This window comes from Bradysia coprophila, assembly GCF_014529535.1.
Source record: "Bradysia coprophila strain Holo2 chromosome IV unlocalized genomic scaffold, BU_Bcop_v1 contig_5, whole genome shotgun sequence".
NCBI lineage: Eukaryota > Metazoa > Arthropoda > Insecta > Diptera > Sciaridae > Bradysia > Bradysia coprophila.
Window position 1 is genome coordinate 4,708,686 of NW_023503374.1, and position 16,256 is coordinate 4,724,941.

The window sequence follows — 16,256 nt, forward strand, 5'->3', positions numbered from 1 at the left end:
GAACAATTCAGCAATTCAGCAAAAGTTAATATAAATTCGCTGTTTGCATTTCTGCAATTTATTTACAAGTAAAAAGACGGTCAAAATTATTCTTTGTTTTACTCGTGAGCCGACGGAAATTAAATTCAAAAATCGTTCAAAATGTTAAACTATTGAAACAGGCCAAAAGATCAAAATTGTTGTGCTTCACAATTTATTCCACACATCGAGTAAAACGGATCGGACTACATTGTACTGAAGTAGGCGTTCATATGATTGGCAAGAAAAAGTTCACAGAATTTAATTCAACGCACAAATCCGACGAAAATGAATCATCCGTGCCCGTATTGTGATAAAAAATTCACAAAAGCCGTCAATGTCACCACGCACATCCGATCCATACACATTCGAGACAGGTGAGATCAATTCATTTTACATGCAAATGTTTTCTTCAAACGACTGCATCCTGTTCCAGGCTGTTTGTTTGTGAAACGTGTGGAAAATCGTTTGGCACGAATGGAGCTTTGAAAGAGCATAAGATCACACACAGCGACGAAAGGCCTTATCAATGTTCCCATTGCGACAAGAAATTCAAAAATCTACCCCGACTTAAGTCGCACGAGGACATACACAACAATACCAACTATGTGTGTCCGCACTGTGGTCTGCAACTGAACACGAAACGAACGCTCAAAATGCATATGGTTGTACACTCAGACCAGAAGAAATACAAATGTCATTCGTGTGGCAACGAGTACAAACGGTCGAAGGCGTTGAAGGTAAGTAAATTGTCAGTAGTGCGATCTGTTAAGAACAATTGATTTCCCATCAGAATCATCTCATACTACACACCGGCCTGAGACCCTATTCGTGTCCTTTCTGTGATAAGACATTTGCTAATGGATCGAACTGCCGGAGTCACAAAAAGAAATCGCATCCCATTGAATTGGCTGCGATGGAAGCCGCTGGTGAGGTGCACGTAACGACAAATATCCCGAAGCTGGAACATTTGCAGCCAAAGTGAGAAAAGTGAAACTTGTGATTGACTGGCTTGATTGACATTGGTAACATTCGTTTCAGGGAACCACCGGATTTGACAAAATGCGTGAAAATAGACAAAATGCTATCGGAGGTTGTGTGCGACAATAGTAACCCGGAAGGCAATATTTTAACTAACGACATCGTTCCTTGTAAATTTGAATTCGAGAACGACGAAGTGAAGGTAACTAACCCACGCTCAGTCAACAAAGTGAAGTGGTTACGGTGTCGAACAGTGTTTGTTGTGCTTAAAAGTGGTTGAAGTGTCTTTCGATATGAACCGTATGAATTCAGACGAAGCACATTGGGAGCAGTGACCAAGTTCGCTTAAGAGCCGTACATGCCGTTCCGGCTTTGTGAAACATGGACTTGTTACGTGGGGATCGGATTTAAAGACATTTTTTCTCTTTAAATTGCAGGAGGAATTTAACAACAAAGTGGCAATGGAAATAACTGTGGAGGCTCTGGAAGGAGATCTATGTGACGAAAAGTTCGAACACGAAATGAATACTGTAGATCTGGTGACTGAAAGTGTTGATTGTGTAAAATCGGAGGAAGAAGTTGTTCTAACCACAAGGAGGCGAGGACGTCCAAAGAAGACTGAATCACCAGTTACCGACGGTAAAGGATCACTGAATTCCATCGTATCCATCAACATAATTAACGACGACGGTTTAACGTTACAGTTCCGGTGAAAGATGAACCAGAAGTTGAAGATAGCTACGAATATGAACTGATGTACGATTGTGAACCGGTTATTAAAGACGATGACGACGATGATGATGATGAGGCGGACAATTTTACTGCGTACGAAAATGACCAAAGCGAAATCCAAGAACTGGAAAAAGAGTTAGAAAGCCTGTCGGAATATGAAAAGCCGAAGAAAAGGAGGACACGAAAAACGAAAGAGGCTATCAGCCAGCCGGTCACGTAAGTCACCTGTTTCATTCACCGACCAGACGGTCAGCCATAATTTCGGTTACTTTCAGGTGTGGCATATGCGATCGGGTATTCGAGAAGCTGTGCAAGTTGGACTATCATATGCGCTCGAAACACGGTTCGGAGAAATTGCCATTTGTGTGTTCCAAGTGCCCGAAACGGTTTTCGTGCGAGAGTAAGGTGAAATTGCACGAGAACGTCCATCTGCCGGATCAACTGAAAATGGTTCATCCATGTCCCTATTGTGATAAGAAATTCACCAAAGCCGTTAACGTCACGACCCATGTTAGATCGATACATATTCGGGAAAGGTAAGGCGAGTTTATTGTTGAAGTTATTGCAGTGGGTGGTGCGGAATGATTCGTCGAATTTGGATTTGTCGGGATCCGTTCGACTTTGCTGCCTTGTCAGGTGTTAGATTTAGTCTCCAAGAATCGCTATGCGGTAACCAAACCCAACCCACTTGATCAGGTGTGCGAATCGAACCACTGTCCCATGGATAGTAATTTAAATCGGGGGAGACACCGTTCACCAATTACAACTCAAATTAATTTTGATTCTACAGTCCGGTACCGGTAACATGCTCAAATTGAAAATTTCCTTTCCAGGCCATTTGTGTGCGAAGAATGTGGCAAAAGTTTTACAACGAATGGTGCGCTGAAAGAGCACAAAATCACCCATAGCGAAGAAAGGCCTTACCAATGTGCCCATTGCGACAAGAAATTCAAAAATTTACCTCGACTTAAGTCGCACGAAGACATACACAACAATACCAACTATGTGTGTCCGCACTGTGGTCTGCAACTTAATACGAAACGAACGCTCAAAATGCACATGGTTGTACACTCGGACCAGAAAAAGTACAAATGTCACTCGTGTGGCAATGAGTACAAACGGTCGAAGGCTTTGAAGGTAATTTTTGATATGATCGAAGTCTGCGACAGCACTAACCAACAAAATGAAAATTTCACAGAATCATCTGATTCTGCACACGGGATTAAGGCCCTATTCATGTCCGTTCTGTGATAAGACATTTGCAAATGGTTCGAATTGTCGAAGTCACAAAAAGAAGGCACATCCACTGCAACTAGCAGCAATGGAAGCAGCGGGAGAAGTTCAAATAGCTACTAATATTCCAAAGCTGGAACATCTGCAACCTAAGTAAGTTTATGAGACAATATTGTGATTCGAGTTAGGGTGCTCCCACTCTTCAACACAGAAGATTTGACCGAAGTACATTCTTTTACAGAGACATACGAGATCAGGTGCGTAACAATACCCTGAACAACACTTCCGAAATGAGTTTAAGGTAAATTCGATTTGAAAAATTGTCAGCCGAACGAAACTCAATTTGTGTCAATCCAATTCGGTTCACAGCATACCAGCAGCAAGTATTCAAACCTCAAATCTGCAACCAACACCATCGTTACACGATTGTATGGACCCGATGTCGGATATGCAGCATAACAATCTGCAAAGTGATTTGATTGATTACGGGGACCACAATTCCATTATGCACATGCAAGTTGGACCGCTGTCTTCGAATTCGTCTATTGTGAATATGTAAAAAATGTTTATTGAGTGGCGCGTATATGTTCGTGTGTACACGGTACAAGGCTTGAGTTATCAAATAAATTAATTTTAATTTTACCGAAAATTTCCGTTTTTTAACATCGTTTTACGTCGTCACCATTAGTTTTTATGTTGGAAATGGATACAGATTCATAAAGCTCATTTCTGCACCGAAAAAGTGAAAGAAATTTGTGGAACAAAGGGTGTGGAAATGACCGAAAATATTCAGGACAATTTTGGTTTTACATTATGGTGCACTAAAATGCCATTAATATTGGATGGACCCTTTTCGAAAATTTGAAAATCCCAGAAAATCAAAGTCTTAATTTTTGTTCGATTTTTTGTCCTTACTTCCTATTGTTGACTGATAGGCCGCTGTGACTGACCCATGTCATCTATGTGGTTAGCCTGTTGCCAAATCGTGATGTACAAAAATCTACAAGGAAACTTACGAACCTGACTTCAGAAAATCCACACCCATTCCCTTCTGTTTCTTGCCACGGCGAAGTTCTGCAAACTTTTGTTTGGACGATTATTCGGTGTATTTTGAGTAGGAGTAGGGATCGAAATACACTGAAAAACCGTTTGAATAGCTGAGTGTGGTTTTTCAAATTGCCAAAATCGATTCACTCTAATATATACTGTGAAAGTACCAAAACACCTGTTAAATACATTGAATTGTGCGATGCATGAAACTCCGTGTCGCTTCTGAGAAATTCATTACATTCCCCACTCTGAACATTTGTTCAATTCAAAGGTACCCGTGGCTATGGCGCTAGAGCTCTCGACTCATAATCGAGAGGTCCCGTGTTCAAATCCGCGGTTGGGCAAGAGAAATTTTCTTTCATTTGTGTCTATGTTTATTTGTCCACTTCCCAGTTATGAGCCTACATTTGTGTGCCTCATATTTCATTTTTGATAATATCTTTCCATCAGAATCCTTTTTCAAAAATGTACAAAAAATACATTTGGTTGTAGTCGTTTCACCAGCTCTGAGAAATGTGAGCAGTTTAACGAAATTTTCATAAACTGCTCACGTTCGTCAGAGCCGGTCGAACTGCTTCAACCATATGTATTTCCTGTTGAAAGTTACCACATTCGTGGTAGGAATTGCGGTCGTACATTTTTAAAAAGGATTCTGATGGAAAGATATCATCAAAAGTAAGCTAAAATCCAGTATTTAAAAATCGCCCTAATGTATGCCTTTCAGCAAAGTACCGATGCATCTTAGGAGGCACCGGCACTCAGCTAAAATTGTAGCCTACATTTGCGTGTTTCGTATTTCATTTTTGTTAATATCTTTTCATCAGAATCCTTTTTGAAAAATGTACGACCGCAATTCCGACCACGAATCTGTTAGCTTTAAATAAAAATTAGTTTTGGTTGTAGTCGTTTGATCAGCTCTGAGAAAAGTGAGCAGTTTAATGAAATTTTCATAAACTGCTCATTGTCATAGCTGGTCAAATTGCTACAACCAAATCTATTTTCTGTTGAAAGCTAACACATTCGTGGTCGGAATTGCGGTCGTACATTTTTGAAAAAAGATTCTGATGTAAAGATATCATTAAAAGTAAACTAAAATCCTGGATTTAAAAATCGCCCTAATGTATGCTTTTCGGCAAAGTACCGGTGCCTCTTAAGACGAATCTACACATGGATAAATTGTTGTCTACATTTTGGGGCAAAATTATTATCATTTTGATGATAATTTTGGACCCACATCATTTTTCAACCTCTGTCCGAGAAAACTCACGAAAATTGACAAATATTTCGAATTTTCTCGGAGTTGGGTAACATCACCACAAACATTTAAATGTTTGCTGAACATTTTAACACAAAACGATGGTCGTACTTTTTTGAAAAAGACTTGCGAGCACAGCACTGCTACTAGCACGAACATGGAAAATATTCGGAGGCTGATGAAATCACAGTAGGCACTGCCGTTCTGTTATACAGATAGATGACTTTTTTGTCCTTTGTATGAGTTAAACCATACAATACAAACAATCCTAAGCGGTAGCTCGTATATAATAATAATAAATTAACCCCGAAATGTAGTCAACAATTTAGCCATGTGCAGATTCGTCTTCATGAAACGTCACAGGGATCACAGGCCTTTCATTTGAGTATAGGCGAATGATGTTTAGAAACTAAGAAGAAATGTAATAGAGTTTTACCATATTTTAGTACATTCTGTCATAAAATGGTGAATAAGGACAGTAAACCCTCTGAATCCTTTGACATTGTTTGGCAAAACTTCCAGCCTGGGGTCTGTAACGTGCACGTACATTTGCTCGAAAACAAAATACTCCGGGTAGCTGCTATTTCTGAAAATTTCCTTTAACATCTGATCAGTACTTTGCATGAACTTCGTCGAAGATACAGACCTTGCGCGTCGGATGATCGCCCTCACTACGTTTATTATTTTGATGTGAATCAACTTCATATGGTGATATTTCTTTTGTAATAAAAGTGTGAAGTTGGTTCACATGAAAATAAGCCGCAGAGAATGAAGTACTATGAAGAAAATGTGGCGCCTCTACAGGCCAACCCACTTGTCCCATCAATCTGCTCACCTGTGAAGGCGTTACAATGTTTTCAGTACTTCATTCTTTGCGCTCTGTTTTATTGTGAAATAACTTCACTCTGGTAATAATCCATGAAATGTCATAGCAGTTAGCAGTGAAGTTGGTTCACAAAAATGTAGAGCAGGAAAATGCGGTTTGTAAACTAGAGCTCAAATGTAGGAGATGTTTTGTAGAATTCTATTACATTCCGTACTAGTTTCACACAACTTCAATGCCAACTGTTATGACATTTCACGGATATTTACCAGAGTGAAGTTATATCAACACTGTTGATGCAACAGATATTAGATTGCAATGAATGAAGTACTCGACAAAATTGTAGCGAACGTAGGAGTCCTATTGTATCAGTCTTCTATTTTAGCTGGCCAATTAGCACATTATTGTCAAGTTTGTTTACAATTTTCACGAAAATGAAACTTTTTCGGAACCGACCAATATTTAGTTTCAGCGACGCAATCAGGTAAGTTATCGTCTAAAGTTTCATCAAAGTCGGAAATTAGTCAACGCGTTGAAAATCTAAATATACAAATCTCTTGTTACAAGTTTTTTTCCGTTTGTTATGGCGGATCATCCGTTTCAGTCAATTTTATTGCATATGATGATCAAATTATCTAATCGCGTGCAATTCTAGGATTCACAAAATTTCACTTTATTGACCTTTTCACCGATATAACAATTCTTAAAGCGATGGGTATGGGTATATAATCTGACCTAATTACGATGACGAATTACGCTAGAAGGAACATCAACCCCGACACCACCGATCAAATCACGACAGAGTAAAGTTAAGTAAAGTTTATTTTACTCTGCCGTGATCAAATAGTAATTTGAGAAGGATCAAAGAGTAGAGCCAGTGCATTGGTAGAACTCTTTGTAAATCATAAAAATGTGTGTCAATTCAGCAAACATCTGATTGCTGTTACACGAAATTTTTCCGTTTCAATTCTGCGTAACTAATTCTGGTGGCATTTATAGTTCCGGATTTGAATGTTTATGACAATGAGTGATTCGACGATTCGTCAATATTATTCATCACAAAAACAAAAATTGTACGTTCGTGTGCTTTTACTACTGTTTACTTCTTCTATTCAAATGAATTCAACAGAAAATCGAAAAACAATTACAAATTCTTATCTCTGTGTCTGTTTTACTCTTCGTACGTTCCACTATGTCTCTCGGATTCAATCTGAAAATTGTCACAATTTTAACACATAAATGTATCGTGTGTGTTCAAGAATACAACAAAAGTTCCTTTTACGATTTTATGAAAGAGTGGTGCTACTTGCAACCGACGCGACGTTTGAAATGATTTTTTTTCTTATTTATTTTTTGATTAGGTTGTTTTGCATGGGTATATGCAGTGTACAACAATTAAGATAACAGTTATTACTTGAACGGAATTCAAGAAGTCAAGACATCAACTGTCTACAGAATTTTGTGTGAATAAAGTCGAATTCATTTGTCAATTTAATTTTTCCATTCAAAATGAGCGAAACGGATCATCCGATTGTGTAAGTAATGGTTTCCTTTGAAACGAATTATTGAACAGATGCTTATCAAAAACTGTCAAACTCAATGAATTTATCGAATTTGCGGAAGGTAACCCACGTGTCGTTCTGGTAATTTATTCAATAAAAAAGTGGCAAAAATAAGCAGCATCGTGTGTGTAGATATTCTAAATTCAGAAGTTATATGCTTGATTTCCACTTAACAAAAAAGCACTCCGTGTAAGAGACAAAAATGATTTTTTTTTCAATTTTTACTTTGTTTATTTGACAGCTCGCTCTCTCACGGAGTACTTTTTGTTGAGTGAAAACCATACTTTACTCTTAATTCAACTGATTCAAATTCAAAGCTTGAATTTTTTTAAATAAAATCTTAGAAAATTTTCATGAGACGCTTCCTAATCCAACCCGGAATGAGTTTATTTGCTTTCGAAAGATCTCATGTTGACACACAAATGTACTTGGACAATAAGACGAAATGTTTAATTGCTTTCATGCGCGTGCTCTTTTTAATTCACTTACATTCGTAAGGTAATGCTATGAGCAATGACGAAAATGGCGGTGCTTTCACAGACCGTGTTATCAGTTATAGTCGGTGACGACAGAAAACCAGTGATAGCTCTCCAATGATGAGCCATTTTTCTATTATTTTTTTTAATTACCGGCAGAGAGATATGAGAAGTCACTTACAATTCTCTTTATTCAATCCACATTTAATGTGAACGTCTAATGTGGAATGAATAACATCAATTAGATTGTAAACTCAAACAAACTTTTGATATGCTTATCGTTCCGCAGTTTTATTCGTTCCACATCAATTTCTATGCTTTCAATAGTAGAAACGTGAAAGAGAGTCATTGTACTCGGCGAGTGACTCTCTCTTATGGAACGAAAAAAAATGCAAAGAGACTCGATAATGTTATGTGATGGGATGAATGTGGAACAAACAGAACGAATGGAACGTGCAAAATCCACAAAAAAGTAAAAACTTATTTTGAGTTAAGTTTAATCGTTGAAAACATGTCCGTTGTTGTCTAGTGCTCTGGATGCTGGATAAAAAAAATATATTTTTCGAATGTCGGATCATCTAATCTAATCATATCATGTATTGACTTCGCTTAGAGAAGAAAAAGAATGAGAACACGATACAATAGCTAGAAATTGGACCTATTCATTGTTTTATTGCTATTTTTGCTCGCTATAATTTGTCTTAAAAGTAATAAAATCCTTAACTTGAGTGGTGATGTATATGATTTGGCCACATTTGTCATCAAATTTCAGAGTCCTCTTTCATCGTCTTTTTACTCATGTTAGTTTTTTAAATCTCTGAGACTAAATCGATTATTATGAATATGAATCTAATAAGTACACTTATTAGTTGTACATGTTAAAGCGCTGAGTATACATAGTATCTGTACCCAAATGCTCTGGAGACGATACCGCCTGTTAGCAATGCAAAAAAATGTATTTAACTCTCCGTCTCATTCATATCCTTCTCGAATCATAAAATAATGGAATTTTTAAACAGTAAACAGCTTTTACGTCCTGCCAATAATTCTATTTCCGTCCCTCAGCTTTCCAATTCAATTTTCTATTTAGTCTCGTGTATATGCACAACATTTAATAGATTCTTGTCGTTATTGGTTGTGAACATGTAGAAATTATGTGTCTTCTTTGCTTCGTTTCATTTACTAATAACGAACGATTCAATGACCCCTAAGAAACGTTAGTCATCGTTAGTAATCCGTTATCGACAACGACAAGTTTTAAATAAACTGTGGAAAATACAGTCCCGGAATTATAAGAAGTTACATTTACAATCCAATTCTCTTAATTCAATCCACATGCATTGCCAACGTTACGCGTATTATAGCGTGTAAATCGCATGTGGAATGAATAACGTCGATTGGATTGTAATTGTTGAAAATATAACTTCTTATAATTCTTCCACTGTACTGTCTCTTATCGGAAAATGTACGTAAATGAAGTAAAAGAATTTTACTCACTGCCCCCCGGGAAATTAGTCATTATACCTTATTGATAATATTGTTAAAACTTATTTCCCAGGAGGTTTAGTAAGTAAAACGCCTTGCCCAATTGTTTGGAACGTTTATTTTGTCTCATGTCGTCGGCTCGACCTACAAACATGTTAAAGTAAAAAGTTCGAAACAGGGACGTAATCTACTACGTTTATTAAACATTATCAAAAGAAGTAATAGATCTGGTAATAACATCACGATTGAAATCTAAATTTGATTTCCAGAGAATACAAGAAGAACTATGGTACGGCCAGTGAACAGTCAATCTCTACTCTCGTATACTGTGTACACGGAAAGAACTCAAAGACATGCTGTGAGAGAGTCGATCTTAACGAAATTGATAGTAAGTTTCTAAAGTTGTTTATGGTTTTCATTGGGCTCAAAGTCGAAATGTAACTCTCTTTTTTATTACTTTCAAAATAACATTTTATTTAGAACACTGTCATAAACCTCGTACCGAGGGTCAAGATCGCAAAGCACGGAAGAAGCTATTAATTGCAAGTGGTTTGTGTGTTGTGTTCATCATAGTGGAAGTGATAGGTATAATAAAAAGTGAATTAAATTTGTAGAGCTCTTCCATTTAAATGAAACGAAATACAGGTGGAATCCTATCAAACAGTCTGGCTATTGCTACAGATGCAGCGCATTTACTAACAGACTTTGCAAGCTTTATGATTTCTCTGTTTGCAATTTGGATAGCAGGCCGACCATCAACCAAAAAGTATGTATCGTTGACTTTTTAGAATCGTTTGCTCGTAAAAAGTACAATTTAAACAAAACAAGGTAAATCGAGTTGAATTGCAAGAACAGACAGTAGTGAGTCTCCCAACTTAAGGAAGTTGTTTACGAATGGTGCAATAAACTTCAGACATGCTTTCGTAACGTTTTTGTAGACAACCCTTTCAATAATTTGATAAATTACGCGGACAGATATGGATTTTACGTAGAAAGAGTAGGACAAGATATGTACACTGTGTCACCAAGCAAGACCTTTCGTGAAATTGATTCTTGAAAATGCTTCAAGCTCTAAAATTCAAGGATTTTCATGAATTTAAATTTTTGAACCTGAAAGACTTAAATTCGAAAATTCTCGGAAATTTTCGAAAAAAAATCCTGACGTACCAAGTGCTCCACGCTCTATGTGCATTATGGGTTTCAACGACAAAAGGCAGTGAGCTAGACAATATGTTAAAACGACAGAAAATATCGTTTTTAAACAATCTGTCAAAAAACCCTTAAAGGGTAAATCTGACGCAAGTCTTTTATCTTACTTACAAAACAAGTGATATCGCTGACCCAAAAATTCAGTAAAAGAAAATTCTACAAAGAAATTTGCGTCACAAGTGGCAGATGATGGGTTCCTCAACATCTGCCCCTTGTGACGCTATATTCTTTTTGTAAAATTTTCTTTCAACATTTTCTTTGTAAGTAAGATCAAGGACTTGCGTCACATTTTTAAAGTGTTTTTTGACTGATGTCACCACTTTTGTAAGTATGTCATTTCGACAACACTTCACTTATGTCGAAAATAATCAAAATCCGATAGAAGTTTGGTAGTGCTACAGGACTCATCTGTCATCGCAAAATTTAGGAATCAACCTTTGAACATAGTGTCGAAAATAATTCCGAAGTTCATCGAAAAATCCAATGGAAGTTAGGTAGTGCCAGAATGAACATCTGTCATCCCAAATTTTAGGAACCAACCTAGTGGAAGTTAATACTTAATGGTCCCCACAATTTCCAACAAGAAACACATCCCAAAACAACACACACCTTTCACCATTACGATCCATATCATGCACCAAAATATGCAACACACACACAATTGAAAATTCCATTCTGATTTTTGGTCCATTACTAGCCTACAACCAAAATTTCAAGAAAATCTATAGAAACGTTTAGGAGTTGCTGGATTCACTTTTCCATAGGAACTAACTAACTAGCTAGTCAAAAATTTGCTGTAAATATGCTGCGTTCCCAAAAGAAATTATTTTAAAACATTTTTGGCAGTGGACTTGCGTCACGCCCGCTTACTGACGTGTGAGCATGATAGAAGTAATAGATGTAGAAATTACCGATAACGCTTGCCGGTTCTTTTAAGTGAAAGATCTTGTCGATATAGTAAATAGAGAACTGCTTCCTAAGGGAACATTTCAGTGTTTTACGTGGAGAAGAAGCTTCCATGACCAGTCTACCAGAGACGACACTTTTCCGAAAAAGTGTTTCAATTTTCGATTTCTACCTTTTTCACAAAGTGAATTTGGGACTTTGTGTCAAGATTGTAAAATTTGGAGAAGTCACGCAGTTATGATACGCTGGTGACACATCACATTTCATACTCAAAAAATCAACACGCCTAACAAATTCGATTTTGGTTTAATAATTGCGTGGGCGAACACACTTTGGGTCATTGATTGCTACTAGGTCTGTGTATAGAGCTAGATTTACGTATATGTTCGTAAGGGGCTGACATCACAGAACGATCTGCTAGATTGCTTAAAATATTGTATTTTCACTAAATTTAAACTATTTCAAATTGTAGAATGTCTTTCGGATGGTACAGAGCGGAAGTTATCGGCGCTCTGGCATCAGTGCTAATGATTTGGGTAATAACCGCGATATTGGTCTACTTAGCCATACAGCGCTGCATAACTCAAGACTTCGAAGTGGAAGCCAAAATGATGTTGATAACATCCATTATCGCAATTCTTGTTAATTTGATGTAAGTGCTCGCAAACGAAATGATTAAAATTTTAAACTCTTCATTCAGCGTCACCAGACTTCATTGCTATTTTACAACAGTGCATATAAGCACAAACATATCATGTACACCAACCATCTTTAATCAAATCTTAATTTACCGCACGTGCTGTTATTGTAATTTAATGTAAGACATCTTCGTTACATGCAAACAGAATGGGATGGCAACTTCATTCATCGCACAGTCATACACATTCCCATGGGTCCGGCGACAACCTCATTCAAGAAACGGAGAATATAAATGTTCGAGCTGCCTTTATTCATGTCTTGGGTGATGTTTTACAGAGTGTCGGTGTGCTTATTGCAGCCATAGTGATTTATTTCGTACCTGAGTGGAAATTAGCTGATCCGATATGTACGTTCCTGTTTTCGATTGTGGTTTTGGGAACCACATTTGCTATCATGAAAGATACTATGCTAGTGAGTACGATACGTTAAGTTTTCTTTTTTAATTGCTCGTGCTTGTGTGATCTCGTGTGAAAGGAAATTTTGCTGGCAAAGAAACTCTTGCAGTTTGCTTAATTCAGAGTGTCAAAGCAGAATACAGAAATGTTTCAGTGAAACGATGACCGTCATTACTTTTCGATAGACTTAGACAATGATAATTTACAGGTTTTGATGGAAGGTACTCCCACCTATTTGGAATATACTGAAGTATTGGACACATTCCTGCGAATCAACGGTGTTGTCCGGGTTCATAATTTGCGAATCTGGGCCCTGAGTATTAACAAAGTAGCATTGTCTGCTCATCTAGCCATCGGTAAGTCGATTTTATATGCAGCTATTAGGGAGCTACATGAATGTTGACAATTTCAGTTGCTACTGCTAATCCAGAAGAAGTATTAAAGGAAGCGGTCGGTGCTGTGCATAGTAAATACAGTTTCTTTGAGACTACACTTCAAATAGAACGCTTCCAACCAGATATGGAAGACTGTAGTCAATGCGTCTGTCCCGAGAATTAGGATTCATCGTTTGTAAAAGGTTAAGGAAAACATTACAAAACAATATTCGTGTAGATGATCGCTAATAAAATGTAAGTTCTTCTAGTTGGAGTAGTTTTTTGCTAATATTTTTATAATTGACAACTGTGCTATGACATGAAATGCTACTACGCTATCGCAACCACATAACAGATACCGGAATGTCTTTGGAAAAACATCCATATTTCGTTATCTTTAATGATTAACAGTTTTTGGGAAAGATTTTCAAAGTTTTCCAGTTATTTTCTCAATGTGCTGAACTGAAAGAACAGACTCATTTGGGTTGATCAATGATCATGAAGGCGGTGGTAACATAGTGGCGTCCTCTATCGAGCTGATAGATAGCATTTTATGTAGTGAAATTTGAACCGTTTGAATATCAGTGTGCCAGTCACTATCGTGAGTGTCTTCGCCTTAGCCTGTTATTTGAAATCATCGATTTTTACCATGGACATGTTCGACTGAATTAATTCCCTAAATTATTTTTTTTTGTGTTTCCTGCAAGTCAACACTAGGCCTGATATGCTTACAACATCGACAACAATAATGATAACCGTTTTGTTCCCACGGCTAGCCAAAAGCTTTTCCTTCAAGTCAAATACGTTTTTAAACATTACGCTGTCCTGGTACCAGCATAGGTTTTGGGCAGTCATATATGTTCAAGTACAGACAGGCAGTTTGGTACTTATAGTCAAGGCTCTTGTGTCGAAAAAATGTCTCTGTGCACTATAAGTTCTTTAAGATTTTTCGTTTTGCCACGATCTTTGTCATGAAAAGTTATGCGACATTTTTATCCCTGAAAAAGGAAAATGGTTTCAAGTCTTGGAGATCACTTTCGAATGACATCTCATTTATGAAAAATGTATTGATAATGCTAAGGGAAAATCGCTTCAAAGTTGATGAGTTTTCCGACACATTTTTTGGGGAACCTTCTTACCGACTCCACCAAAAAAAGGTTCTTCCATCAAATATCGGAGAGGAAATTCGTAGAAGGGTAAAGCTTGGTAACAGGAGTTACTACAGTCTTCAAAAGCTCATCCGGTCAAAAACACTCAACCGCAACCTTCAGTGCGAATTGTACAGATCGCTGATTCGACCAGTTGTAGCATATGGATCAGAAGCTTTATGCATGACACAAAGTGACAAACAGACACTTTTGGTTTTTGAAATAAGAATTGACGCCGTAAGTGTGCCTAAAATTTGAATTTTAAGTGAACGATTCGATGAAAAAGTGAACCGAAAAGTACATTTCAACGCTTCATTGTATGAAAATGACGCTACGTTAGAAAGACCTCCGCACTTTCCATTTTGAATTTCAACCGCACTTACGACGTGAATTCTTCGATCAATTTTTGGAGGTGTCAATGTGAACGACAATCAGAAGAAGAAGATACAACCATGAGCTGTATCAGCTTTACAAGGAGCCCTATATAGTCAAATTCATCAAAATCAATCGATTAAAATGGCTCGGTCACGTACAAAGAATGAATGAGGAATGTGTACCACTGAAACTGCTAAATACAAATCCCGATGGTAGTAGCAGACCAGGAAGACGGAGAGCGAGATGGCAAGATGCAGAGATATTCGACCTTAAAGGTCTTCAAAATTGAAATGGCTTTTCCGAATAGAAAAACAATCTACCTTTTTCCGAAAAAAAATTGTTCCACACCTTAGGAATTTAATCATTGTCTCGTACATACGAGTGGTGTAAGCAAAATTATGGTCCAGAAATAATTTTAAGAGAAATCCGTTGCTTGGCATTGTTTGAGACACACAACTAACTGCGAAAAACATCATCAGCAGCTGAACTTATTGAAAAAAAAAAATTTTTGATAATAATTTTTCTGTTTACAATATTTTGGAGGTAGCAGAACTCGACTTCAAATTTACACTTCAAAGCCACATTCATCGATACACTACCCATGATATAGAAAGCTAAGACTAGTAGCAATTGGGGGAAACAGTTTGTTGATGTTTTTGTTGCTTTTCGGATGCACAGGAACCGTCACAAGTTCGAATAAATAATCAAACTTTTACCGTACGTGTCGTGTAGCCGGAGAAATTTCCATACGAAAAGTGCATGTTTTCGACTTTCAATCACCTCTCGCTAGGCGCATAAGCATCGACGAATTTTCAAAAAAATATTTTTGGCTTCTAGAGACCAAAATCTATCTTGGCACATAACTAAAAAAATCATGCCTTATTGTTGGGGGGACATTTCTACACGGTCAATATTATTGTTCAAAAAACGATGTTATTGTTCAAAAATTTAGCATCCAGGGCGATAATATCGTCCAAAACAACACTTTTATCATTTTTTTAAACGATAATATCGTCCAGACAATATTTTAAAATTTTACATTTTAGACGATGTTATCGTCCTGAGTGGAAAAATTTACGAATATCAAGTCATCAAGTCATCTTTCATCTGTTACCGAGAAGGAAGGCAATAATCAACGATATGCTCTGTCCGATTAGATCTTATATAGCAAAACTAATGATCAAAACAATTGAAGTAATAGATTACATTAATGATCTCTACAAAATACCCAGGTCAAAAGAAGTAAATGAAAATGTGATAAAATTATTCTGTTACGAAGCTCGTTACAAGCTGAATAATAACCAGTTCTATTTTTAAGCTTGTACTACTGCGAAAGCTGTATAACAAATCAACAAATACTGTACGGTCACCGTACTACGGTGCCAAACCAAAGTGTAGTCTCATTCAGTTTAGTCGAATCAAGTAAACGAACCGAAAAACAGATCTTCCCTCTAATAAAAATTCTTACCTTAACCAGTATTCAAAGGTGAACTTCAAAAACACAACGATTCTTAACCACATCTTTTTCGGATTAA

At 37.1% G+C, this 16,256-nt stretch overlaps 2 protein-coding genes across 4 annotated transcripts; both read left to right on the forward strand.

Moving 5' to 3' along the window:
* LOC119071730 (zinc finger protein 676-like) lies at positions 1-3,562 on the forward strand. The gene is made up of 11 exons (XM_037176754.1): positions 1-395; positions 455-758; positions 812-999; positions 1,060-1,201; positions 1,437-1,638; positions 1,704-1,947; positions 2,007-2,267; positions 2,565-2,868; positions 2,930-3,117; positions 3,206-3,265; positions 3,334-3,562. Exons 1-11 carry the CDS (start codon positions 307-309, stop codon positions 3,521-3,523), a joined length of 2,172 nt encoding a protein of 723 aa, XP_037032649.1. The 5' UTR covers positions 1-306; the 3' UTR covers positions 3,524-3,562.
* A 2,882-nt stretch (positions 3,563-6,444) lies between these two features.
* On the forward strand, positions 6,445-13,475 carry LOC119071768 (zinc transporter 2-like). Of its 3 annotated transcripts, XM_037176817.1 has the most exons (9): positions 7,143-7,256; positions 7,454-7,627; positions 9,885-10,003; positions 10,096-10,200; positions 10,261-10,381; positions 12,203-12,382; positions 12,576-12,840; positions 13,033-13,180; positions 13,237-13,475. In XM_037176817.1, exons 2-9 carry the CDS (start codon positions 7,602-7,604, stop codon positions 13,380-13,382), a joined length of 1,110 nt encoding a protein of 369 aa, XP_037032712.1. In that variant the 5' UTR covers positions 7,143-7,256; positions 7,454-7,601; the 3' UTR covers positions 13,383-13,475. The 3 variants fall into 3 exon arrangements, with proteins under 3 accessions (XP_037032710.1, XP_037032712.1, XP_037032711.1); XM_037176815.1 differs by lacking the exons at positions 7,143-7,256; positions 7,454-7,627 and adding an exon at positions 6,445-6,576; XM_037176816.1 differs by lacking the exon at positions 7,143-7,256 and having other exon boundaries at positions 7,416-7,627.
* The last annotated feature ends 2,781 nt before the right edge of the window (positions 13,476-16,256 follow it).

What these genes read in the sequence shown, in the direction of transcription:
- LOC119071730 (XM_037176754.1), top strand. Translation starts at nt 307, where the DNA reads ATGAATCATCCGTGCCCGTATTGTGATAAAAAATTCACAAAAGCCGTC. An exon ending in TCCATACACATTCGAGACAG is followed by an intron (nt 396 to 454) that starts GTGAGATCAATT and finishes ATCCTGTTCCAG; the next exon opens with GCTGTTTGTTTGTGAAACGT. An exon ending in TGAATCACCAGTTACCGACG is followed by an intron (nt 1,639 to 1,703) that starts GTAAAGGATCAC and finishes TTAACGTTACAG; the next exon opens with TTCCGGTGAAAGATGAACCA.
- LOC119071768 (XM_037176815.1), top strand. Translation starts at nt 6,527, where the DNA reads ATGAAACTTTTTCGGAACCGACCAATATTTAGTTTCAGCGACGCAATC. An exon ending in CGATCTTAACGAAATTGATA is followed by an intron (nt 10,004 to 10,095) that starts GTAAGTTTCTAA and finishes CATTTTATTTAG; the next exon opens with AACACTGTCATAAACCTCGT. An exon ending in GCAATTCTTGTTAATTTGAT is followed by an intron (nt 12,383 to 12,575) that starts GTAAGTGCTCGC and finishes ACATGCAAACAG; the next exon opens with AATGGGATGGCAACTTCATT.